The sequence below is a fragment of the Entelurus aequoreus genome, linkage group LG26, assembly GCF_033978785.1.
Source record: "Entelurus aequoreus isolate RoL-2023_Sb linkage group LG26, RoL_Eaeq_v1.1, whole genome shotgun sequence".
NCBI classification, from domain to species: Eukaryota; Metazoa; Chordata; class Actinopteri; order Syngnathiformes; family Syngnathidae; genus Entelurus; species Entelurus aequoreus.
Window position 1 is genome coordinate 33,895,591 of NC_084756.1, and position 26,101 is coordinate 33,921,691.

Here is a 26,101-nt window from a genome sequence, read left to right on the forward strand (position 1 = left end):
TTGTTACCCAAAGTATATTAAGTGTGATTTTTCAGAAAAACAAATATATACAGTAACACAAAAACAACCTGTCTCTGTGATCACTATAAGTGTATAAATAATAATATAATGTTAAATAAAATCAGTCCCTTGGGCACAAAACTGAAAATAATACAGTTCTCCAAAAAGTGCCCTTCTGCTGCTATTGGAACATACTAACTACAGCTATTGGAACATACTAACTACAGCTATTACTCAGGAAAAGGCTCAACATGACTCAGCTGGACCTGCAGAACTTGCTGACATGGAGCCTGACCTTGCTGACCAAGAACTGACAGCAGTGTCCGCGTCACCTGCTGCTGAGAGACTGTCTAGACCTAAGAGACATGTTCAGCCACCTAAGAGGCTGATTGAGAGTTGTTAAGAACTCTTGGTTTTTTCGAGTTGTTTTAAAAAAAATAAAAAATAAAGTGTTGACATAACTATTTATGATGCTTTTACATTTTTGCACTTTATTTCTTTATTGAAAGAAAATTCTATGAAGAGAAAAGTTGTTTGCAAATGTGGTTACAATGCTAAAAAATGAAAAGTTAAAGCTAAAAAAAAAGAAATACACTTTATTGAGTTAAAATTATTTCTTTATAAGGGGAAAGATGTGATGTTATGAGCTAGGGAATATAACAACTACACTACCCAGCATGCAACGGGAGTGACGAGCATGCGCGGTATCCCTGAAAAGTGTTGTTGCATGTCGCCACCCGGCAGCTAAGAATGAGGTTATGAGCACGCTGTGAAAGTAAACGTCAAGAACTCACCCAACACGCCTCGTCTGCATTATTTATAATTAGACAGACAACACATACACAGTCTGATTTTGTTTTGTTTCAAGGAAAGAAAAACAAAAGTTAAAAAAGGGAGATGTCATATGTTGTATATATGTATGTGCTGCGGTCGATGTAAGAACGTTGCGACAACTGCTGTAAAGGAGGTGCGTTGCTAGCCTGGTTGCTATGTTTCCGGTTGGTGGTAAAAGTGTTGGTCATGTGTTTGTACCCTGCTCAAATCTCTCAGTAAAGTTATTCATTGGATTATACCTTTTGTTTTGAACTTTATTACACCTTGGAGCGCTTTTTCCTGTCCATTTTTTTCCTGCTTTCCCTATCTGCGCCTAATGACTGAGCTACGTGACGTCATTTCTTGTGATGTCACACGGGGCATTTCTGGTCGGGACGGGATTTGTTCCCAGGGATTGGAATAAAGAACCAACTCTTTTACTTCACTGTAGTGGTCTCGATAAAGGGTACCGGTTCTCAAAAAGAAATTTGAGTCCGAGGAGTCGGTTCTTTTCTTATCGAACAATCGGGAAAACCGGTTTCGAGTATCATCCCTAGTGATGGGTCAAATGCAGAGAACAATCTGGCCACACCTAGTGTGTGTGTGACAATCATTGGTACTTTAACTTTTTATAGTGGCAGTGATTGTCGAAAAAAACAAAGCCTGATCTAAAGATGACATCTTGATCTCATACCATCTCAAACCAATTGGCCGTTCATTATTAAGTGAAATGTCTTATAGTCGCTTAAATTCGTCTTTAACCAAGCAACACAATGTTTTATCCAGTTACTCGATTAATCGAAAACATTTCCAGTAGAACACTTGATTAATAACATTTTCAATAGCCACAGCCCTATATTTCATGTACGATTTAATATTTAGCATGTAGGAGTTAAAATGTGTTTTGTTTGTGTCCTGTAGACATCCATCAGCTGATTGGACACCAAGAAGAATGTCTCCCTCATCTGCAGGGGGACAGTTTCACTTCAGAGTATCCACAGCCCTCACATTTTAAAGGGGACGAGGAGGATCCACAGCTCACTTATTTTAAAGAAGAAGAGTAGAGAGAGTGTGTTGTAGGGCAGGAGGAGGCTGATCTCACCAAGTTTCCACTGACTGTTGTCTCTGTGAAGACTGAAGAGCATGAAGACAAAGCACCTGAGTCCTCACAGCTTCATCACAGTCCAAGTAAGCACATATCATCTAATACAATGTTTGTGACACATGTATATTGTGTAGTTTTATTTATATGGTAATTATTATTCTGTGACTGTAAATTGTTTGCTTGTTTTTTATTGATGCTTTTATTTTTTTCTGTATTGTGTAGTTATAATTATATGCTTTTACTTGTAATTGTATTGAATTGTGAACCCCAGGAAGACTAGTGGGTTGTTGAGGCAACCAGCTAATGGGGATCCTTAATAAAAATCAAAATCAAAATCAAATGTTCATCCGGGGGCCACATTTATGACTAAAGATGGATATATATTTGCTTTTTAATACGTCCATTTAAAAATGAATGCTCATCAATCGTGTGAATTAGTGAAGTGAATTATATTTATATAGCACTTTTCTCTAGTGACTCAAAGCGCTTTTACATAGTGAAACCCAATATCTAAGTTACATTTAAACCAGTGTGGGTGGCACTGGGAGCAGGTGGGTAAAGTGTCTTGCCCAAGGACACAACGACAGTGACTAGGGTGGCGGGAGCGGGGATCGAACCTGGAACCCTCAAGTTGCTGGCACGGCCACTCTACAAACCGAGCTATACCGCCCCGGTCATATCATCAACAATGTAATTGCTGGGGTGTAACCATGTGACCTGGAGGCCGTCCTCCTTACCTCACGTGGTCAAGTGAAGTCAAACATTCAATATGGCTACTGTTTATTTACCTTTAGCAGCACATATGTCAGCATATTTCAAAGGTTTAGTGGTGAAGATTAGGGATGTATACCAAGTATCTTTTTTTTTTTAGTACTGGTTCCTAATTATGTCATCCATGAGGACTGTGGAGATTCTGGACTAATGACACAACTATTGGTATTTTTAATTCTAGTTGACTGACGTAACTATGACACGTTGTCACATTGAGTTCAGCTGCCGCTGCTACACATTAAAATCAGCTTTGAATAATGACAAATAAGGGAGCAACCACACGCAAAAGTTTGATGTGTGTGTTCTTTACAAGAAGATGACATAACTGCATTTCACCTTGCACTGCACACATAGTTGACTTCTTCAATACTTCAAATAAACAGCTGTTGATAAAAGACTTCCCTGCTCTGAGATGTTACAGAACATCATGTTGGAGGTGTTCAACCTCTTGTGCTAATAGAGATGCTAATTAAAATGCCTTTTTTTTCCTTTTTATTTCCACAAATTACATATAGTACTGATAAATACTTGTATCGATAAGGAATATCAATTGGGGTATCATATCGATAAATTCTTAACGATTTACATCCCTACTGAAGATACAAGCCAGATATCTTAAAAAAAATAATATCGATGTTTATTTGGATTTAGTTACTTCTCTGCTGTCTAGCAATGTCTCAACACCTATGATAGATGAATGAATCTAGTTTATTATTACTAATTAGCTATGTTTTGTTGATGTTAAACATTGCAGCATACAAGCTACAACAACACACAAATCCATTGTATGTGAAAGTTTCCTAAAGGAAAATGTTGATATGTAAATAAGTAGAGTAAATAAATCATTAACAGGATTTTACAGTTTAAATGCAAATGTCGATGCTCCTCTTAGACACACGTAATAAAGGTGTTTGTGAAATCCCCTGATGTCTTTTTGGTGCTAAATTAACCAAAACATTAGCGCCGCATAAAACACCATGTTGCTATTGGTTCGACATTTCAGGAAAAAAAGTTTAAAAAATACTTTAAAGCCTTATCCAGCTATTTACTGATGTAATCTAGTCATGTTTAGCCAAATTCTAAAAGAAAATGTGCAGGTGCAGTCTCCCTTTAAAATATCACAGAACTAATGCAAACAGGTGCTACTTCAGTGGCGCCATTAATACAAACAGCTACAAAAGTAAAACACTAGTTTAACATGTAAATGTGGCAAATATGAACATTTGCTTGTAAACCACTATTACAAACATTTGAGCCAGGTCTCAGGTTTCTGAAAAGTAGGTTTTATTTTTTTTAGTCATGTTCTTTGTTCTCTTTCGGGTGCACAAGCAGCTGTCTTGTTTGTATATAAGTGTTTTACTGCTGTGTTAATTTTTTTCATGAGTTTTTGTATTGCTTCCCTGATGTACGGTATGGTTTTGACATCTTGAATGCCAACGTGGTGACTGATGAGATCCTCAGAGACATTATCAAAACATATACTGGTGCAGGACAATGTGTCATGTGACTGGGTAAACCTGGACTTTTTAAAGCATTTGTTCGTCTAACTTGTGTATTGAAAAACATCTCCCTGAGCAGCAAGAGCGGACCTCAAGAATGGAGCAAAATCAGTCACAACCCCCCTATATCAAAAAGGAAAATGAGGAGCTACTTTAACTTTAATTACCTGAGATACTAAGTATGTCATTATTTTGACTTAGTAAATATTGTTTTACTAAGACAAAATAATGACCAAGTTAAATTAATGACTTACTGTAAATAAGCGTTTGCAATAAGCGTTTGTGAAAAAGAGTTAAAAGTGGGGCCACATGCTGACATATGCTCAACTCATCATGCTTAATTTATTACAGCATTTGGGAATAGGGATGATGTTTGATAAGAAATTATCGAGTTTGAGCCCATTATCGAATCCTCTTATCGAACCGATTCCTTATCGATTCTCTTATCGATTCTCTTATCGAATCCAGATAGGTTGTTGCATATGGGAAAAAACACAATATTTGGTTTAACAAAAGCTCACTTTTATTTTATAAGAAAATTTAAAAAACATAAAAATAAATAAATATTGACTGTTACCCCCCTAAAAAATAACAATAAATAAATATTGACTGTTGTTACCCAAAGTATATTAAGTGGGATTTTTCAGAAAAACAAATATATACAGTAACACAAAAACAACTTGTCTCTGTGATCACTATAGGTGTATAAATAATAATATAGTGTTAAATAAAATCAGTCCTTTGGGCACAAAACTGAAAATAATACAGCTCTCCAAAAAGTGCACTTCTGCTGCTATTGGAACATACTAACTACACACACTATGACACTAAGAACACCACAGTCATCAATCAACAATTCTTCTTCCAAAAATTTAGCATATCTGCTTTTTCAGGATCAAGTCTGACCCGCTCTTCGCTAATCGTGTCGCCAACGGTGGAAAAAACATGTTCGCTTGGCGTGGAACTAACTTGGACACACAGATAGGTTTGACGACATCCTCCTCCAGTCTGTATCTAAACCTTCTGGGGTCCATCAGTGTGGCCTCCTCCAAGAATGACTGCACGTCCTTGTCCTGGAGGGAAAATGAGGGACAGACATAGCATAGAATTAGGGGGGACATTAGCTGAATTGATTGATTGATTGAGACTTTTATTAGTAGATTGCACAGTACAGTACATATTCCGTACAATTGACCACTAAATGGTAACACCCGAATAAGTTTTTCAACTTGTTTAAGTCGTGGTCCACTTAAATCAATTCATGGTACAAATATATACTATCATCATAATGCAGTCATCACACAAGTTAATCATCAGAGTATATACATTGAATTATTTACATTATTTACAATCCGGGGTGAGGGGGGTTAGGTTTGGTTGATAACAGCACTTCGGTCATCAACACTGAATGTGAAGACTAGGGTGTCTGTTATTAAGTCTTTAGTATTAGTATGTGGAATTAAATGATGGACTGGATTAAGTAATGAAGTTAAACATTGTACTGATATGATCCACTTTAAGAGCTTGTTCAAATTAATAGTGCTTACAAAGTACAAAGAATTATGAGAAATACTTTCAACCTTATTGAAAATAAGATATTCTTCATCTCAGTATATTAATAATGACTGAATTAATTAATTACATATTACAAAACTGTTGTATATACTAATTCACAGATGTTATTTTATTATAAAAAGGTCAGTAAATGATGTATATATTTGTAAATGCTCTGAAGTGGGAAAGGGGTAGGACTAAATAAGCTTTACTTCTTCCTACTCTTTTTCGGACATGATTTAAAGTGAAATGATATGAAACTGTGATGTGTTATGCTGTAAGTGTGTTCATGCACGAAATAAACTAAAGAAAGAAAGAAAGCACTAGTTTATTAGACAGACCTGCAATCTCTGGAGTGGTGTAGGCTACAAGATAACGTTAACGTTATCAGACACATACAAAATGGCTAACGTTATATATATATATATATATATATATATATATATATATATATATATATATATATATATATATATATATATATATATATATATATATATATATATATATATATATATATATAAACATATATATATATATATATATATATGTATATATATATATATATATATATATATATATATATATATATATATATATAAACATATATATATATATATATATATATATATATATATATATATATATATATATATATATATATATATATATATATATATATATATATACATATATATACATATATATATATATATATATATATATATATATATATAAACATATATATATATATATGGAATGCCCTCCCGGTAACCGTTATAGCTGGCCTGGGAACGACTCGGGATCCCCCGGGAGGAGCTGGACAAAGTGGCTGGGGAGAGGGAAGTCTGGGCTTGGATGTATGAATGGATATATATATATATATATATATATATATATATATATATATATATATATATATATATATATATATATATATATATATATATATATATATATATATATATATATATATATATATATATATATATATATATATACATATATATATATATATATATATATATATGTATATATATATATATATATATATATATATATATATATATATATATATATATATATATATATATATATATATATATATATATATATATATATATATATATATATATATATATATATATACTACCGTTCAAAAGTTTGGGGTCACATTGAAATGTCCTTATTTTTTAAGGAAAAGCACTGTACTTTTCAATGAAGACAACTTTAAACTAGTCTTAACTTTAAAGAAATACACTCTATACATTGCTAATGTTATAAATGACTATTCTAGCTGCAAATGTCTGGTTTTTGGTGCAATATCTACATAGGTGTATAGAGGCCCATTTCCAGCAACTATCACTCCAGTGTTCTAATGGTACAATGTGTTTGCTCATTGGCTCAGAAGGCTAATTGATGATTAGAAAACCCTTGTGCAATCATGTTCACACATCTGAAAACACTTTAGCTCGTTACAGAAGCTACAAAACTTCCTTTGAGCAGATTGAGTTTCTGGAGCATCACATTTGTGGGGTCAATTAAAAGCTCAAAATGGCCAGAAAAAGAGAACTTTCATCTGAAACTCGACAGTCTATTCTTGTTCTTAGAAATGAAGGCTATTCCACAAAATTGTTTGGGTGACCCCAAACTTTTGAACGGTAGTGTGTATATATATATATATATATATATATATATATATATATATATATATATATATATATATATATATATATATATATATATATATATATATATATATATATATATATATATATATATATATATATATATATATGTATACATACATACAGCATATATATATATATGTATATATGTATACTGTATATATACATACACCATACACATACACACACATATACATACATATGCTTGTATACACATACACATCTTTAAACACACACATACCTGTACTCATACATGCACACACATATACATACATACACATACATACCTACATCCATCCATCCACATGCACACACACACACACACACACACACGCACACACACACACACACGCACGCACACACACATATATATCCATACACAGGGCGGCGAGACAGCGATCAAGTCCCGGCGCCCACTGAGAACCAGCCGATCTCCTCCCCCAAGCCCCACAGGTCCGGATGCGCACCCCCGTCACCCAGGGACAACTCCCAACAAGCCCGCCCCAGACGACGGCTTGACACCGGGCGTGAAGGGTGGCGCGGCAGGGCGCAAGGGCACCCCAGGCCCACACCCGACAATCCAACCAACACGACAATAAATCAGTATGAAGCCGGCAAGTTCGTCAGCACCGACAACCACCACGCGCGCGCGCTGCCACCAGTCACAACATCAGCCACCCCCCTGCACCAGACCCAGCAGCCACGGGTGCCCACACCACAAACAAACGGCAGCAGAAACAGCAGCTGCAATACCACCAGACAGCCAGCACCACTCTATCAAATCAAAGTGATCGAAAAAACTGCGACCGGCAACCACACGCCAACAGGATCACGGAGACCAGTCAGGGCCAGTCAGCCCAAACGCCAACATGCAAACAAGAGACATTATCACCTCCCCCCACCAAAAGACCTAACCACCCCAACTCAAACCCGCACAAACACACCACCACCCAAACAACAGAGACACAGCATCCAGACCAGACATGGGGGCTGCGCCGCCACTGCATTAGGTCACCAACAGAGACCCCACAGCGCAAGGTCGGGCCACACGGGCACGGACCCCACCCAACAGGAAGCGAGACCCGCGCGACGCCACACGCAAATAAATAATACGATTTTAAAAATAATTTTAAAAAATTAATAAAATAAGTAAATAATAAACATAAAAATAATAAATAAATACAAAATATTTTTTACAAACATTTTAAACATACACACACATCTGAATAATATTACAAAATAAATATATTTGGTGGGCTAAACAAAATGACTCAGCAAAGCAATGTTTGGTATGGGCGATATGACCTCAAATCTATATCCTAATACAAATACATGTCACAATATATAATTTGGTATATGATTGATAATAGAAGAATTTCAAAACTGGTTACAAAAGCTCCTAATTTGGCAGCTGACATATGCAATAACATATTGTGTCATTTCTAATTGTATTATTTTGTGGAAACATTTATTAATAATGTACTTGTTTATTTACTGTTAATATCTGGTTACTTTCTATGAGAAAATAATACTGGAAATGATGTAATATTTTACTGCATATTTCAGCAACTAAATTAGAAGTCTGTGTAGCCTGTTTTAAAATGGTTCTATTAGTAATTCTATACGAAATAATAAATCGCAAAATCAATTTAAAACCATATCGTCTATCCATAGTAAAAAGTACTGTCGTCCTGTTTTGTTTTTATTTTCCTGTGAATAATGTTGTGAAGAGCAGCGTGTTTGTGCGTCACTGAGATTTCAAGACAGTTCATAAGATAGCTAGTTTTTCCTAAGTGCATGTAAAAGTACTGAATGCATGGTATGTTTATCTTGCAGACATCTGTGAAGACCATCTTCACCCTGAGCAACAGAAGTGGAGCTTCAAGATACGGACGGAGGAGCCACAGCCCTCCCACATTAAGAAGGAAGAGGAATACCCACTGATCACCCATTTTAAAAAGGAAAAGGAGGACCCACTGACACCCCATTTCAAAGAGGAAGAGGAGGACCCACTGACACCCCAATTCAAAGAGGAAGAGGAGGGCCCACTGAGCCCTCACATTAAGGAGGAAGAGGTGGATCCACTGACACCCCATTTTAAAGAGGAAGAGGAGGACACACTGAGTACCCATTTTAAAGAGGAAGTGGTGGATCCACTGAGCCCTCACATTAAGGAGGAAGAGATGGATCCACTGACACCCCATTTTAAAGAGGAAGAGGAGGACCCACTGACACACCATTTTAAAGAGGAAGGGGAGGACCCACTGACACACCATTTTAAAGAGGAAGAGAAGGACCCACTGACACCCCATTTCAAAGAGGAAGAGGACCCACTGACACCCCATTTTAAAGAGGAATCAGTGGATCCACTGAGCCCTCACATTAAGGAGGAAGAGGTAGATCCACTGACACCCCATTTTAAAGAGGAAAAGGAGGACCCACTGACTACCCATTTTAAAGAGGAAGTGGTGGATCCACTGAGCCCTCACATTAAGGAGGAAGAGATGGATCCACTGACACCCCATTTTAAAGAGGAAGAGGAGGACCCACTGACACACCATTTTAAAGAGAAAGCGGTGGATCCACTGACCCCTCACGTTAAGGACGAAGAGGAGGACCCACTGAGCCCTCACATTAAATAGGAAGAGGAGGAACACAGCATCAGTCAGCAGGGAGAGCATCTTGAAGGACTGGAGGAGGTTGATGTCACCAAGATGCCAGTGACTGGTGTCCCTGTGAAGAGTGAAGATGATGAGGTCAAAGGTGAAAGTGAGGAGAAGAGAGAGGCGGAGCCTCCAAGCTGCAGCTCAACACAACACATGACAACAGAAGCTGATGGAGACCACTGTGGAGGATCACAAGCAGACAAGATCTTAGCTCCACTATCAGATAGTGAGGACACAACGTCACACTCTCCTGACACTGATGATGAACACTCTAAAGATGATGCAACATGTCACACTGACAACACACACTTCACATGTTCTCACTGTGACAAAACTTTTAAACACCATCGTAGTCTGAAAAGACACATGAGAACACACACTGGAGAAAAACCTTTTTCATGTTCAATTTGTGGTAAAGATTTTACTCATAGGCACGCTTTGAAAAGACACATGAGAATACACACTGGAGAAAAACCTTTTTCATGTTCAATCTGCAGTAAAGATTTTACTCATAGGCACAATTTGAAAATACACATGAGAATACACACTGGAGAAAACCCTTTTTCCTGCTCAGAATGTAGTAAAAGTTTTGTAATAAATCAAAGTTTAAAAGTACACATGAGAATACACACTGGTGAAAAACCTTTTTCATTTCCAATCTGCGGTAAAGATTTTACTCATAGGCAACATTTGAAAACACACATGAGAATACACACTGCAGAAAACCCTTTTTCCTGCTCAGAATGTAGTAAAAGTTTTGTAATAAATCAAAGTTTAAAAGTACACATGAGAATACACACTGGTGAAAAACCTTTTCTTGCTCAGAATGTGGTAAAAGTTTTGTAAGAAATCGAAGTTTAAAAGAACACATGAGAACACACACTGGAGAAAAACCTTTTTCATGTTCAATCTGCGGTAAAGATTTTACTTATAGGCCACATTTGAAAAGACACATGAGAACACACATTAGAGAAAAACCTTTTTAATGTTCAATCTGCGGTAAAGATTTTACTCAAAAGCACAGTTTCAAAGCACACATGAGAATACACACTGGAGAAAAACCTTTTTCATGTTCAATCTGCAGTAAAGATTTTACTCGAAGGGACCATTTCAAAACACACATGAGTACACACACTGGAGAAAAACCTTATAAATGTTCAGTATGTTGTAAAAGTTTTATACAAAGTCCACATTTGAAAAGACACATGAGAACACACACAGGTAAGAAAGTGTTGAGTTGCAGTGTGTGTGGTGAAAGATTGTCTTCTAAGTACCAGTGTAAGAAACACAAGTGTGCTGGTGAGAACAGCAGCAGCAAATGAAGATGCAGGATTTGAAATAAACTGTCAAAAATTGTACTTTGACCTTCTAACAACATCAGCACATAGATTCTAACATTTATAGATTAGATATTTTAGATTATTGCTTTTTTTCAGTCAAGTACATGTTTTAATATACAACATTGTGTACTGTTATTTAAAAATGAACACACCACTTTGACTGTAAAGGTGAGAATAAACAGGACAAAACATGTTGCAAATACTTTTTATGTGTATATAGATATTCAGAAATCATTTTTAATGTTTAATGATGTTATAAATGAACTCCTTTAAATGATGTTCATATTTTTTTACATTTGTTCATACCTCTGCTTTTGAGTACACATAAATCCCTCTTAGTGCATATTTACTGGTTCACATGTGAAACATCTTCTGGACCACTTCTGGAAGCATATTATTATTTATTTTATACATCATTTGAGCAGTTGTGTTTTATACAATTTTAAAATGTGTGACTTTATGAATCATTTGTTGGGTCTCTATAATCCAATTTATTAATCGTCTTTATTCCTCTCTTGTGTAATATGAATATTGTTGTGTGATTGTTGTATATGTATGTCCCCAGACCTTTATGCAATAAACAATGTATGCTTCAACTAAAGTTGTGTACAATAAATGTAATTAATATTTGTGGGTATGTATTTTATTGTATTTATTATCGCAGTCAATTTTGTAAATGTTATCTTTATATGACTTACATGTAGTTTCCAGCTTACTTCATCATCTAGACTAAGTCAGCCTGGAGGATGTGTGTAATGTTGAGATGTGTTGGAGATGTCTTGGTTTGTTTGGATGTTGTCAACCTGTCAATTGTTCTATTTAAACATGTTGTCAGATCTCGCGAGAGAAACAAGCAACCAGCTCTATTACTTCTTCTTCTTACTGGCAGTTTGCAGCCATGACTTGAAAGGTTCATACTGCCACCTACCGGACTGTAGAATGTAGTGTGGGCCATAGGACAGAAGGAGGAAATCCCGTTAAGAACCTGTGGAGGGCAGCAATACACCTAAGATGTTCTACTAGTCTGCTGGAAATAGAAAGAAGAAGAAGAAGGAGGGGAAAGCAAGATAGCGTTTGTTGGAGAAAGTCTAAACGTGGGCATTATAGTTCTGTATTTTTAATCAGTGCATACATGTGCACATATATGTGGTTTTATATAGGCTACCTTTTATTTTGTTTCCCGAGTATCCTGGTTCCTTGATTTTTGTAAGTAAAAATAATCTTAAATCGCGCTGCTGGATCAGTTTGAATTAGTGGATGGATAGCGGGAAAAGGAACAATATGTGACAAGGAAGGCTGTGCATGGTGCGAGTCAGACAAGATGCCAAGTGGAACAAACATTTGAACAAAGGGCTTATAGGAACAATGATAAATGGCTTATACTTGTATAGCGCTTTTCTACCTTCAAGGTACTCAAAGGGCTTTGACACTATTTCCACATTCACTCAATCACACACACATTCCCACACTGATGGTGGGAGCTGCCATGCAAGGCAATAACCACGACTCATCAGGAGCAAGGGTGAAGTGTCTTGCCCAAAGACACAACGGACGTGACGAGGTTGGTAGAAGGTGGGGATCGAACCAGGAACCCTCAGGTTGCTGGCACGGCCACTCTCCCAACCGCGCCAATCCCTTTCAGTGTTTTCTGCAACTGACTCTGACTTTGTCTTACCTCTCTATTTTTGGAGGTAAAACTCTGTAGCTTTTGAAGTGGTCTTGTCATGGTCGTCCGGACAGAAGGGCGACACGGCAGTGCGGCTGCATCAAAAGAGACGTCGGAGACGCTTTACTGAAACAAAAGTTGCTTTATTACCAGCGAGCGTCATTTACACAGGACTGCAGTTCCTGGGAGGAGGTCAGGTCAAATATGGAGGACTCCTCTCCCGGAGAAGCCAAACCATCCTTTTATATATTCCTTCTTTCACTGTCTGGGTGTGCGCTAAAGCTAAACAGCACCACCTGACCACGAAAGGAGATGTTGGTGTGTAAGTGTCTGGAAAACAACCGCTTTTGAGGTTGGCGTTTGAGCTAGACAAGTAGTCTCCTTTCAAGGATATGGTTGTCACTTTTGCATTCCCAAGTCCCAATTAGGGCCTCTTTTACTACGAGAAGTGATCCAATTCCCCTGCCAATATCAAACTAAGGGTCCTTATCTTGTCATGTGCTCAAACTGAAATACCACTGTTTACTCAAACCTGATGCTTTGCTTTCTCCCACATGAATATGAACATTCACCAAGTGTAGAACACGATATGAGTTCATTTCATTTTACATACTCAGGAGTTTGCACTTAACCTGCTCTCTGGAATATTCCCCCGGTGACTGTGTGACTTTTGTGTAAACATGTTGATACACATTGTTACAAACTGAGAGGAACATCAACCTCTCATAAATATTGTGTGTCTCAAACTGTCTTGGCGTCTTGTCCAGGGTGTACCCCGCCTTCCGCCCGAATGCAGCTGAGATAGGCTCCAGCGCCCCCCGTCACCCCGGAGGGAATACGCGGTAGAAAATGGATGGATGGATGGATGGCTAATCAAGGAAAAAAATAATAATAATAAAATAAAATAAAATTTAAAAAAAATATATATATAGATATTTGCATATATATATATATATATATATATATATATATATATATATATATATATATATGTCTTAATTAGATTATCCAAAAAATAGTGCTCGATACCGTGGTAGAGCGTAATATGTATGTGTGGGAAAAAAATCACAAGACTATTTCATCTCTACAGGCCTGTTTCATGAGGGGTTTTCCTCAATCCTCCTGAGGATTGAGGAAAACCCCTCATGAAACAGGCCTGTAGAGATGAAATAGTCTTGTGATTTTTTTCCCACACATACATATATATATATATATATATATATATATATATATATATATATATATATATATATATATATATATATATATATATATATATATATATATATATATATAGATATTTGCATATATATATATATATATATATATATATATATATATATATTTCTTTTTTTTTTTCTTATGCTACTGTTGTTTTAATACATTGTTAAATATTAGAATATTTTTATGAAAATAAGTTGTATGTGAATGTTGTCTGTCTATCTGTGTTGGCCCTGCGATGAGGTGGCGACTTGCCCAGGGTGTACACCGCCTTCCGCCCGATTGTAGCTGAGATAGGCTCCAGCGCCCCCCGTCACCCCGGAGGGAATACGCAGTAGAAAATGGATGGATGGATGGATGGCTAATCAAGGGGAAAAAAATAATAATAAAATAAAATAAAATTTAAAATATATATATATATATATATATATATATATATATATATATATATATATATATATATATATATATATATATATACATGTACATTTCTTTTTTTTCTTTCCTTATGCTACTGTTGTTTCAATACATTGTTAAATATTTGAATATTTTTACGAAAATAAGTTGTATGTGAATGTTGTCTGTCTATCTGTGTTGGCCCTGCGATGAGGTGGCGACTTGTCCAGGGTGTACCCCGCCTTCCGCCCGATTGTAGCTGAGATAGGCTCCAGCGCCCCCGCGACCCCAAAGGGAAAAAGCGGTAGAAAATGGATGGATGGAAGTTGTATGTCTTTGTTTTGAAAATGTAAAATGAACATGTTTACTTTTATTTTCAGAATGTTGAAATAGTTGTACCGGGGGTGGGGGGAAGAGAGCTGGTTACTTGTTTCTCTCGCGAGATCTGGAAAAGACCTTGTTGCTTGTTTCTCTCGCGAGATCTGACAAGACTGCGCGCGAAGCAAACACGGCGAGGATAAGGCAAGATGGCGTCTGACGGTGAAGACGTTATTGCAGTCGTCACAGTTCATTGTTCTTAATCTGTGCGTCCATGTACACATATATGTCCTTTATTACACTCTATTAAATAGAGTAATAATAACTGTTTGTATATTAGTCTGAGCGCACTTTGATGCTAGCTTAGCCTGCTAGTTAGCTTAGCTTGTTAGCTGCTAACAAAGAGAGGCGGAAGTGATGAAAACACATCGCTAAGCAGAGATCAAGTGTGAGTGTAAAGTGTTGTGATTGTGTGAAAATGTGCGAAAGGACCATAGCAGAGTACGAGGAGGAACTTTGTCCAACAAAAGAGGAGAAGGAGCGACAACATCAAGTTGTGTTACACAGAACAGGTTTGTTTACTTCCTACTCTCACATCTTTACTAACCTTATATTTATTATTAACACTATTCTTCAATAGATTGTCTATAGGAAGATGAATTGTCATGTGAGAATGATGCACTGATTGTTTTATGTTGTTCATAAAAACCAGACAGTTTCCGACACACAATATTTATGAGAGGTTGATGTTCCTCTCAGTTTGTAACAATGTGTATCAAAATGTTTACACAAACCTAAGTCAGAGTCAGTTACCATGGTAACTGACGCTGTCAACCTAGCCTGCTACCTGGCAGGTTTGACAAGTTATTTATGTGTGTAAAAGCTATACTGACCTGTTATTTCCTTCATATTGGTGCAGCCATTAACCTACTACAACACCTACTCAGTGGCCTAGTGGTTAGAGTGTCCGCCCTGAGATCGGTAGGTTGTGACTTCAAACCCCGACTGAGTCATACCAAAGACTATAAAAATGGGACCCATTACTTCCCTGCTTGGCACTCAGCATCAAGGGTTGGAATTGGGGGTTAAATCACCATAAAAATGATTCCTTCGCGCGGCCACCGCTGCTGCTCACTGCTCCCCTCACCTTCCAAGGGGTGATCAAGGGTGATGGGTCAAATGCAGATAATAATATGGCCACACCTAGTGTGTGTGTGACAATCATTGGTACTTTAACTTTTTAATGTGGCAGTGATTGTGGAAAAAACAGAGCCTGATCTAAAGATGACATCTTGATCTCATACCATCTCAAACCAATCTCCACAAAACGTACTTTATTTGTCACCATGGAGGCGAGGATTAGTGATTTAGAAGTAGCTAAAGCACTGCCGATGGCGGATGGACCTTATCCGCTAGCTAGCTAGCCATGTCTTAAAGCATCTCTTCCTGAGGGTGTTTCAGTGTTATAACTTCACCTTTATCTTTACTTTTTACACCAAAATGCGTCTGTTCTCCCTTTTCTGTCTACACACTGTGTCTGCTTGTAGGTAGTCCTTGATTGTGTGCCGCCGAACATGCTCGTCTGCTCGTAAACCAGCAATGTCACGACGTGACTTCGACGTGGGAGCGGGGGGGTGCGGGACCGGTACGTTTCAGAGAACGGTATAGTACCGAAAATGATTAATTAGTATCGCGGTACTATACTAATACCGGTATACCGTACAACCCTAATAGGTGGTTTGGCACATTTATAATTAAAATAACAAAATAATGTTGGTTTTCATCAGATATGTTCTAGTGTTGTATATGTGGATGGGGGCCCTGCTTTGGAAATAATGTGTACCCCTTTCAGAGATCACGTTTAGTTCCACTTCAAACATTCACATGTTGCACAATGAGATGAATGCTGTAGCACAAGCGTGTGATAACGTGAACAGTTGTGAAACTTTCTAACGAACACAACGTCACTACGTCAGTAGTTGTCAAACTTTTTTCGCCAAGTACCACCTCAGGAAATACTTGGATCTCCAAGTACCACCATCATGAACAGCATTAAAATACAGTAGCATAGTAGGCCTTAAAGGCCTACTGAAAGCCACTACTACCGACCACGCAGTCTGATAGTTTATATATCAATGATGAAATCTTAACATTGCAACACATGCCAATACGGCCGGGTTAACTTATGAAGTGCAATTTTAAATTTCCCGCTAAACTTCTGGTTGAAAACGTCTATGTATGATGACGTATGCGCGTGACGTCAATCGTTGAAACGGAAGTATTCGGACCCCATTGAATCCAATACAAAAAGCTCTGTTTTCATCTCAAAATTCCACAGTATTCTGGACATCTGTGTTGGTGAATCTTTTGCAATTTGTTTAATGAACAATGAAGACTGCAAAGAAGAAAGTTGTAGGTGGGATCTGTGTATTAGCGGCGGACTACAGCAACACAACCAGGAGGACTTTGAGATGGATAGCAGACGCGCTAGCCGGTGACCTCACCTTGACTTCCTCCGTCTCCGGGCTTTCTCGACTCTCATTTTCAAAAGGATATAGTATCCGAGGTGGTTTAAAATACAAATCTGTGATCCACAATAGAAAAAGGAGAAAGTGTGGAATCCAATGAACCCTTGTACCTAAGTTACGGTCAGAGCGAAAAAAGATACGTCCTGCACTGCACTCTAGTCCTTCACTCTGACGTTCCTCATCCACGAATCTTTAATCCTCGCTCAAATTAATAGGGTAATCGTCGCTTTCTCGGTCCGAATCGCTCTCGCTACATTGTAAACAATGGGGAAATGTGAGGAGCCTTTCAACCTGTGACGTCACGCTACTTCCGGTACACGCAAGGCTTTTTTTTATCAGCGACCAAAAGTTGCGAATTTTGTCGTCGATGTTCTCTACTAAATCCTTTCAGCAAAAATATGGCAATATCGCGAAATGATCAAGTATGACACATAGAATGGATCTGCTATCCCCGTTTAAGTAAAAAAAAATTGTTTCAGTAGGCCTTTAATTATTCATTAAAAACAAGGAGGACACTTTATTTAACAAGTATATTTAATATTTTAGCCACTGTAATATTACACACAATGGAAGCACCATCCACAATAATACAATGCAAGGTAAGTCAACAGCTGAGTGCATGATGCAAAGTGTTTGAAAATGAACATGTCATCATTGGTCATTCTTCTAGTTACACTTTATTAAGTGTTGCCTATAGTGTCTTGTTATTGCAGGGTTTTTCAACCTTTCTTTGAGCCTGGGCACATTTTTTGCATTGAAAAATTGCTGAGGCACACCACCAGCAGAAATAGTTAAAAAACTAAACTCAGTTGACAGTAAAAAGTTGTTGTCGCAATTGTTGGATATGACATTAAAGCATAACCAAGCATGCATCAATATAGCTCTTGTCTCAAAGTAGGTGTACTGTCACCACCTGTCACATCACACCCTGACTTATTTAGAGTTTTTGCCGTTTTCCTGTGTGTAGTGTTTTAGTTCTGGTCTTGCGCTCCTATTTTGGTGATTTTTTTCTCTTTTTTATTTTTATTTTCCTGTTGCAGTTTCATGTCTTCCTTTGAGCGATATTTCCCGCATCTACTTTGTTTTAGCAATCAAGAATATTTTAGTTGTTTTTATCCTTCTTTGTGGGGACATTGTTGATTGTCATGTCATGTTCGGATGTACATTGTGGACGCCGTCTTTGCTCCACAGTAAGTCTTTGCTGTCCTCCAGCATTCTGTTTTTGTTTACTTTGTAGCCAGTTCAGTTTTAGTTTCGTTCTGCATAGCCTTCCCTAAGCTTCAATGCCTTTTCTTAGGGGCACTCACCTTTTTTTTATTTTTGGTTTACACATTAGACACCTTTTTACCTGCACACTGCCTCCCCTGTTTCCCACATCTACAAAGCAATTAGCTACCGGCTGCCACCTACTGATATGGAAGAGTATTACACGGTTACTCTGCCGAGCTCTAGACAGCACCGACACTCAACAACAACACATAATTTGCAGACTATAATTACTGCTTTGCAAAAAATATTTTTACCCCAAATAGGTGAAATTAGATAATCTCCCACGGCACACCAGACTGTATCTCACGGTACACTAGTGTGCCGCGGCACCGTTGTTGAAAACCCCAAATTTGGGTGCTATCAGTGAGAGCGACACGTACTGTAGCAGAGCTACTTTATCTTACTTTTAAATTTAGTGTTAAAAACAAATCCTAGCAGAAACACTGCAACTTGTTTTGTTTTTACATTAGAGTGTGTGTGTGTCAGTCAGATGATTATAATAATAATCACCCTCTAATAAATATAACATATTCCTTATTTACAGAGTTGGCGTGCACAGGGCAAGTTGGATGCCACACTAACAGTACATCATCATCTACCAACATCACACATACAATACCTGATGTCTTCCAGAAGCAGCTGCTTGTGCTCCATCCTTAAAATGGCAAAAGACCTCACTGCAGTGCTGTCATATTTCATTGGCAAACTTTCAAATAGTTGAGAGGTGTTCTCTGATATGTGTAAGACTAGACCTCTCATGTATCAACACTATTGTTGTATACGAGGACAAAAAGTGCACTTACATCTTATGGCCATCATGTGCCAACTTGCACATTTATTTGTATTGAATTGTTTTTTAGTTTCTGCCAAATTACTTTGTTAATAATGCTCATATTGCTTTCATATGCACATTTAATTTCTACTGGAGGTACATGTGACGTTGTCTACAATAATGTTTCTTCTACAAAGTACATACTTTTGAATGTGTTATTTTTAAATAAAACTTATAGAAAATTTTGAGCAAATTTGAAAAATACCACGATAATAATGATAACCGGGATAAGAAATGTTCATACCGTGACATCCCTAGTGTCTATGTTTGTGTGGGTCTATATGAATGTATGTATGTATGTTGTTGCGTCGACCAGCATTCCTCCAATGGGGAATTCAAATTGCTAGTCTCTCCCAGATTCTTTTTATGGCAATATGCTGTTGTTTATATTCAATCACCAGGCAGAAGTTGGTATTTTGTGGTTTATTCTCCAAGCTTAGAGGACAAACCTGAGACCAATCCAGCACCCAAGCATTCCCTAGCCCGGTCCAGATCGGTCTACCAAAACCCCGGAACTCCTCTCTACTTCCTCCTTCTCCTGTCCCCCCCACCTGCTGTTTCCCCAGTCTAGCTGTGCTTCTTATCTTAGGAATGTAATGGCAGTCTCAACAAAGACAGTGCTCTGACTCTAACCAAGGACACTCGAATCCAAGCACTTTGTACCACACGAGACATTAGCTGATGTAAATATGACTATAGGAGTTTTTAGAAAGAAGTAACACTTAAATATGGATATGATTCTGATCTGTTTCCATCAATGTACAGTCGCGATCAAAAGATTACATACACTTGTAAAGAACATAATGTCATGGTTGTCGAGTTTCCAATAATTTTTACAACTCTTGTTTTTTTGTGATAGAGTGATTGGAGCACATACTTGTTGGTCACAAAAAACATGAAGTTTGCTTATTTTATGAATTTATTATGGGTTTACTGAAAATGTGAGCAAATGTGCTGGGTCAAAAGTATACATACAGCAATGTTAATATTTGCTTACATGTCCCTTGGCAAGTTTACCTGCAATAAGGTGCTTTTGGTAGCCACCCACAAGCTTCTGCTGGAATTTTTCACCACTCTTGACAAAATTGGTGCAGTTCAGCTAAATTTGTTGTTTTTTTGACATAGACTAGTTTCTTCAGCATTGTCCACACGTTTAAGTCAGGACTTTGGGAAGGCCATTCTAAAACCTTGTCTGGGGGGGGGCGTGGCCTGCAGAGAAGCGGGGCGTGTCAGGACCAGTTTAGAGAATAGCGGCAGGTGTGTAGATTACACAGCTGTGAGTGTTTGTCTGATCACCTGTCGCTCTATTAAAGGCAGCAGTCGGGAAGGAGAGAGGTTGTTGTTGTTGGTGATGGCGGTTGGTGACACACAAAAATAAGACCTTCTGGAGAAAAGTTATGTGTAATACCCCAAGATAACATGTAGTATCTTATTAATTTATAGCCAAAAATATGTGTTTTTTATATATATTTTCAAAGCAGAATAATGTCCTTAGGGCCCTCTGGCACCCCATGGGGCCTCTTAAGACCTCACTGTTTGTGCTAATCGACCTGTTCTCCTTTTAAAGGCCTACTGAAATGAAATTGTTTTATTTAAACGGGGATAGCAGATCCAATCTATGTGTCATATTTGATCATTTCGCGATATTGCCATATTTTTGCTGAAAGGAGTTAGTATAGAACAACGACGATAAAGGTCGCAACTTTTGGTCTCTGATAAAAAAAAAGCCTTGCCCCTACCGGAAGTAGCGTGACGACACCGGAGGAAGGACTGCTCATATTTTCCGATTGTTTACACCAGCAGCGAGAAAGATTCGGACCGAGAAAGTGACGATTACCCCATTAATTTGAGCGAGGATGAAAGATTCGTGGATGAGTAACGTGAAAGTGAAGGACTAGAGTGCAGTGCAGAACGTATCTTTTTTCGCTCTGACCGTAACTTAGGTACAAGGGTTCATTGGATTCCACACTCTCTCCTTTTTCTATTGTGGATCACGGATTTGTATTTTAAACCACCTCGGATACTATATCCTCTTGAAAATGAGAGTCGAGAACGCGAAATGGACATTCACAGTGACTTTTATCTCCACGACAATACATCGATGAAGCTCTTTAGCTACTGAGCTAACGTGATAGCATCGGGCTTTACTGCATATAGAAACAAAGCAAATAAGTCCCTGACTGGAAGGATAGACAGAAGATCAACAATACTACCAAACTCTGGACATGTAAATAAACAGTTAATGCTTTCCAGCTTGGCGAAGCTTACTAATGCTGTTGCTAACGACGCCGTTGAAGCTAACTTAGCTACGGAACCTCGGCAGAGCTATGCTAAAAACATTAGCTCTGCACCTACGCCAGCTCTCATCTGCTCATCACGACCCATGCTCACCTGCGTTCCAGCGATCGACGGTACGACGAAGGACTTCACCCGATCACTAGGGTTGGGTATCATTTGAATTCAAACGATTCCGATTCTTTGTTTCGATTCCGATTCCTGACGATTCTCGATTCAGATTCTTCTTGTACCATGCCGGGATCAATGTGTTTGACAGGTAGTCCCTGGAAGGTGGTATGTATTTTGGGTTGAACGTTTTCACCATATCCCTGCAAACATAAACAAACATGTAATGTTGCTGTTACTGTTTAGCCCAGTATCAATTAGCTTAGCTCTAACGTTATTGCTTAACTAACCTAAATGTTAGAGATTCCACCTCTGAAAAGGGATGCAGTCTTTTGACTATGTGTGCAGTGACCTTTCTGTGGCACTCTTCCGTCTGTGGCAGCGACATCTTCCCCATTGCCGCTACGGTGAACAGAGTACGCTGAGCACATCGCGGAGCCTGGCTAGCAGGTTGTAAATTGTCTATGAAAAAATATGTGAGCTCATTTGTTAGCTGCCTCAACGTTGGCGCAAAACACATTATTTATTGCATATATATTGTTTTACTTACCGGATTCGGACTGCAGTGCTGGTGCCAGGCTGGGCGTCGGAGGAAGAGGCAGAGGAGAACGGTCGGCGCAGCGCGTCGAAGACGGGAAGTGCATTTATTTGTACTCCATGAACTCGGAGGTGCTTCATCATGTTCGACGTGCACCCTCCTAAGCACAAAACAGTCCTGTCGCACGTGTTACATTTTTTAAGTAAAATAAAGCCACACTTTCGACCGCCGACGCCCGCTATCCATGCTTGACTGACTCGCTCGGCTATGCTAACACTTCCGGCGGTGGGCGCTTCTTCGTTGGTGTTCAGCGGCTTCTTCTTCCGGTCGGCGGACTTATTCTTTTTTTCCGGTCGGCGGACTGGGTATCGAAACTAGGAATCGAAATTTAAACTTTTGAACGATTCCGGGAGAATCGGAAGGTTAGTCCCGGTTCCAATCGATACTCGATACTCTATACCCAACCCTACCGATCACCGATGCGGTCGGCGGCCCGGAGACGGAGGAAGTCAAGGTGAGGTCGTTCGGCTAGCGCGTCTGCTATCCTCAAAGTGCTCCTGGTTGTGTTGCTGTAGTCCGCCGCTAATACACCGATCGCACCTACAGCTTTCTTCTTTGCAGTCTCCATTGTTCATTAAACAAATTGCAAAAGATTCACCAACACAGATGTCCAGAATACTGTGGAATTTTGAAATGAAAACAGAGCTTTTTGTATTGGATTCAATGTGCTCCGAATACTTCCGCTTCCACTGTTGACGTCACGCGCAAACGTCATCATATCGAAACGTTTTCAGCCGGAAGTTTGCCAGGAAATTTAAAATTGCACTTTATAAGTTAACCCGGCCGTATTGGCATGTGTTGCAATGTTAAGATTTCATCATTGATATATAAACTATCAGACTGCATGGTCGGTAGTAGTGGCTTTCAGTAGGCCTTTAACCGACTTTGAAAGCAAAATTAATCCACAAATAAACGAATGGTAAAGCAGAATTGAAAATGAAATCTGAATTGGTAAAATCCTATCAATATCGCTCCTAACATGTGACTAAACAAAGATGGCTTGTCTTCAAGAGCATGTTTGTCTTCTTGTGTCCTGCAGACGTCTGTGAAGAACATCTTCTCTCTGAGCAACAGAAGTGGAGCTTCAGGATGGACAAGGAGGAGCCACAGCCCTTCCACATTAAGGAGGAAGAAGAGGCGCCACATACATTACAATTGCAAAGGGAAGAAAATAACCCATTGATCTCCCATTTTAAAGAGGAAGAGGAGGAACACAGCGTCAGTCAGGAGGGAGAGCATCTTGAATGGTTGGAGGAGTCCCCAGTGATTGGTGTCCCTGTGAAGAGTGAAGATGATGAGGTCAAAGGTGAAAGTGAGGAGAAGAGAGAGGCGGAGCCTCCAAGCAGCAGCTCAACACAACACATGACAACAGAAGCTGATGGAGACCACTGTGGAGGATCACAAGCAGACAAGATGTTAGCTCCACTATCAGATAGTGAGGACACAACGTCACACTCTCCTGACACTGATGATGAACACTCTAAAGATGATGCAACATGTCACACTGACAACACTCACTTCACATGTTCTCACTGTCACAAAACTTTTAAACACCATCGTAGTCTGAAAAGACACATGAGAACACACACTGGAGAAAAACCTTTTTCATGTTCAATCTGCGGTAATTATTTTACTCATAAGCACGATTTGAAAATACACATGAGAATACACACTGGAGAAAAACCTTTTTCCTGTTCAGAATGTGGTAAAAGTTTTGTAAGAAATCAAAGTTTCAAAGCACACTTGAGAATACACACTGGAGAAAAACCTTTTTCATGTTCAATCTGCGGTAAAGATTTTACTCATAGGCAACATTTGAAAATACACATGAGAATACACACTGGAGAAAACCCTTTTTCCTGCTCAGAATGTGGTAAAAGTTTTGGAAGAAATCAAAGTTTAAAAGAACACATGAGAATACACACTGGAGAAAAACCTTTTTTATGTTCAATTTGCGGTAAAGATTTTACTCATAGTCAACATTTGAAACGACACATGAGAACACACACTGGAGAAAAACCTTTTTCATGTACAATCTGCGGTAAATATTTTACGCAAAAGCACCATTTCAAAGTACACATGAGAACACACACTGGAGAACAACCTTTTTCATGTTCAATCTGCGGTAAAGATTTTACTCGAAGGGACCATTTCAAAAAACACATGAGAACACACACTGGAGAACAACCTTTTTCCTGTTCAATCTGCGGGAAAGATTTTACTCAAAGGCACTATTTGAAAAAACACATGAGTACACACACTGGAGAAAAACCTTATGTATGTTCAGTATGTTGTAAAAGTTTTATACAAAGTCAGCATTTGAAAAGACACATGAGAACACACCCAGGTGAGAAAGTGTTGAGTTGCAGTGTGTGTGGTGAAAGATTGTCTTCTAAGTACCAGTGTAAGAAACACAAGTGTGCTGGTGAGAACAGCAGCAGCAAATGAAGATGCAGGATTTGAAATAAACTGTCCAAACTTTAACTTTGACTTTGTAACAAGATCAGCACATATAACATGTGTGACATCATTGTTGTGTGTGTAACACAATCTTGTTATTATATTTCTAACATTTATAGATTAGACTCTTCAGATTAGTGCTTTTATTTCAGTCAAGTACATGAGTTAATATACACATTTGTGTACTTTAAAATGAACAGAACAATTGGACTGAAAAGGTGAGAATAAACAGTACATAAAATATGTTACATACGATAAACATTGTATGTGTAGATATTCATAATTCACTTATACTTATTCATAATAGTGTTTTATATGCTTTTTTAAATAATGAAGGGTTCTATAAATGAACTCATTTATATGATATACAAACCCCGTTTCCATATGAGTTGGGAAATTGTGTTAGATGTAAATATAAACGGAATACAATGATTTGCAAATCATTTTCAACCCATATTCAATTGAATGCACTACAAAGACAACATATTTGATGTTCAACTTCATAAACTTTTTTTTTTTTTGCAGGAGACACATTTTTGAAGCTTCTCAGGTGGAATTCTTTCCCATTCTTGCTTGATGTACAGCTTAAGTTGTTCAACAGTCCGGGGGTCTCCCTTGTGCTATTTTAGGCTTCATAATACGCCACACATTTTCAATGGGAGACAGGTCTGGACTACAGGCAGGCCAGTCTAGTACCCGCAGTCTTTTACTATGAAGCCACGTTGATGTAACACGTGGCTTGGCATTGTCTTGCTGAAATAAGCAGGGGCGTCCATGGTAACGTTGCTTGGATGGCAACATATGTTGCTCCAAAACCTGTATGTACCTTTCAGCATTAATGGTGCCTTCACAGATGTGTAAGTTACCCATGTCTTGGGCACTAATACACCCCCATACCATCACACATGCTGCCTTTTACACTTTGCGCCTATAACAATCCGGATGGTTCTCTTCCTCTTTGCACTCCACGTGTT

At 38.3% G+C, this 26,101-nt stretch overlaps 1 protein-coding gene across 2 annotated transcripts; it reads left to right on the forward strand.

Annotated features, from left to right (window-relative positions):
- The first annotated feature begins 1,738 nt into the window (after nucleotides 1-1,738).
- LOC133643102 (gastrula zinc finger protein XlCGF28.1-like) lies at nucleotides 1,739-25,370 on the forward strand. Of its 2 annotated transcripts, none has more exons than XM_062037514.1 (2): nucleotides 1,739-2,001; nucleotides 23,707-25,370. In XM_062037514.1, exon 2 carries the CDS (start codon nucleotides 23,757-23,759, stop codon nucleotides 25,113-25,115), a length of 1,359 nt encoding a protein of 452 aa, XP_061893498.1. In that variant the 5' UTR covers nucleotides 1,739-2,001; nucleotides 23,707-23,756; the 3' UTR covers nucleotides 25,116-25,370. The 2 variants fall into 2 exon arrangements, with proteins under 2 accessions (XP_061893498.1, XP_061893497.1); XM_062037513.1 differs by lacking the exon at nucleotides 1,739-2,001 and adding an exon at nucleotides 15,241-15,609.
- Nucleotides 25,371-26,101: the final 731 nt, after the last annotated feature.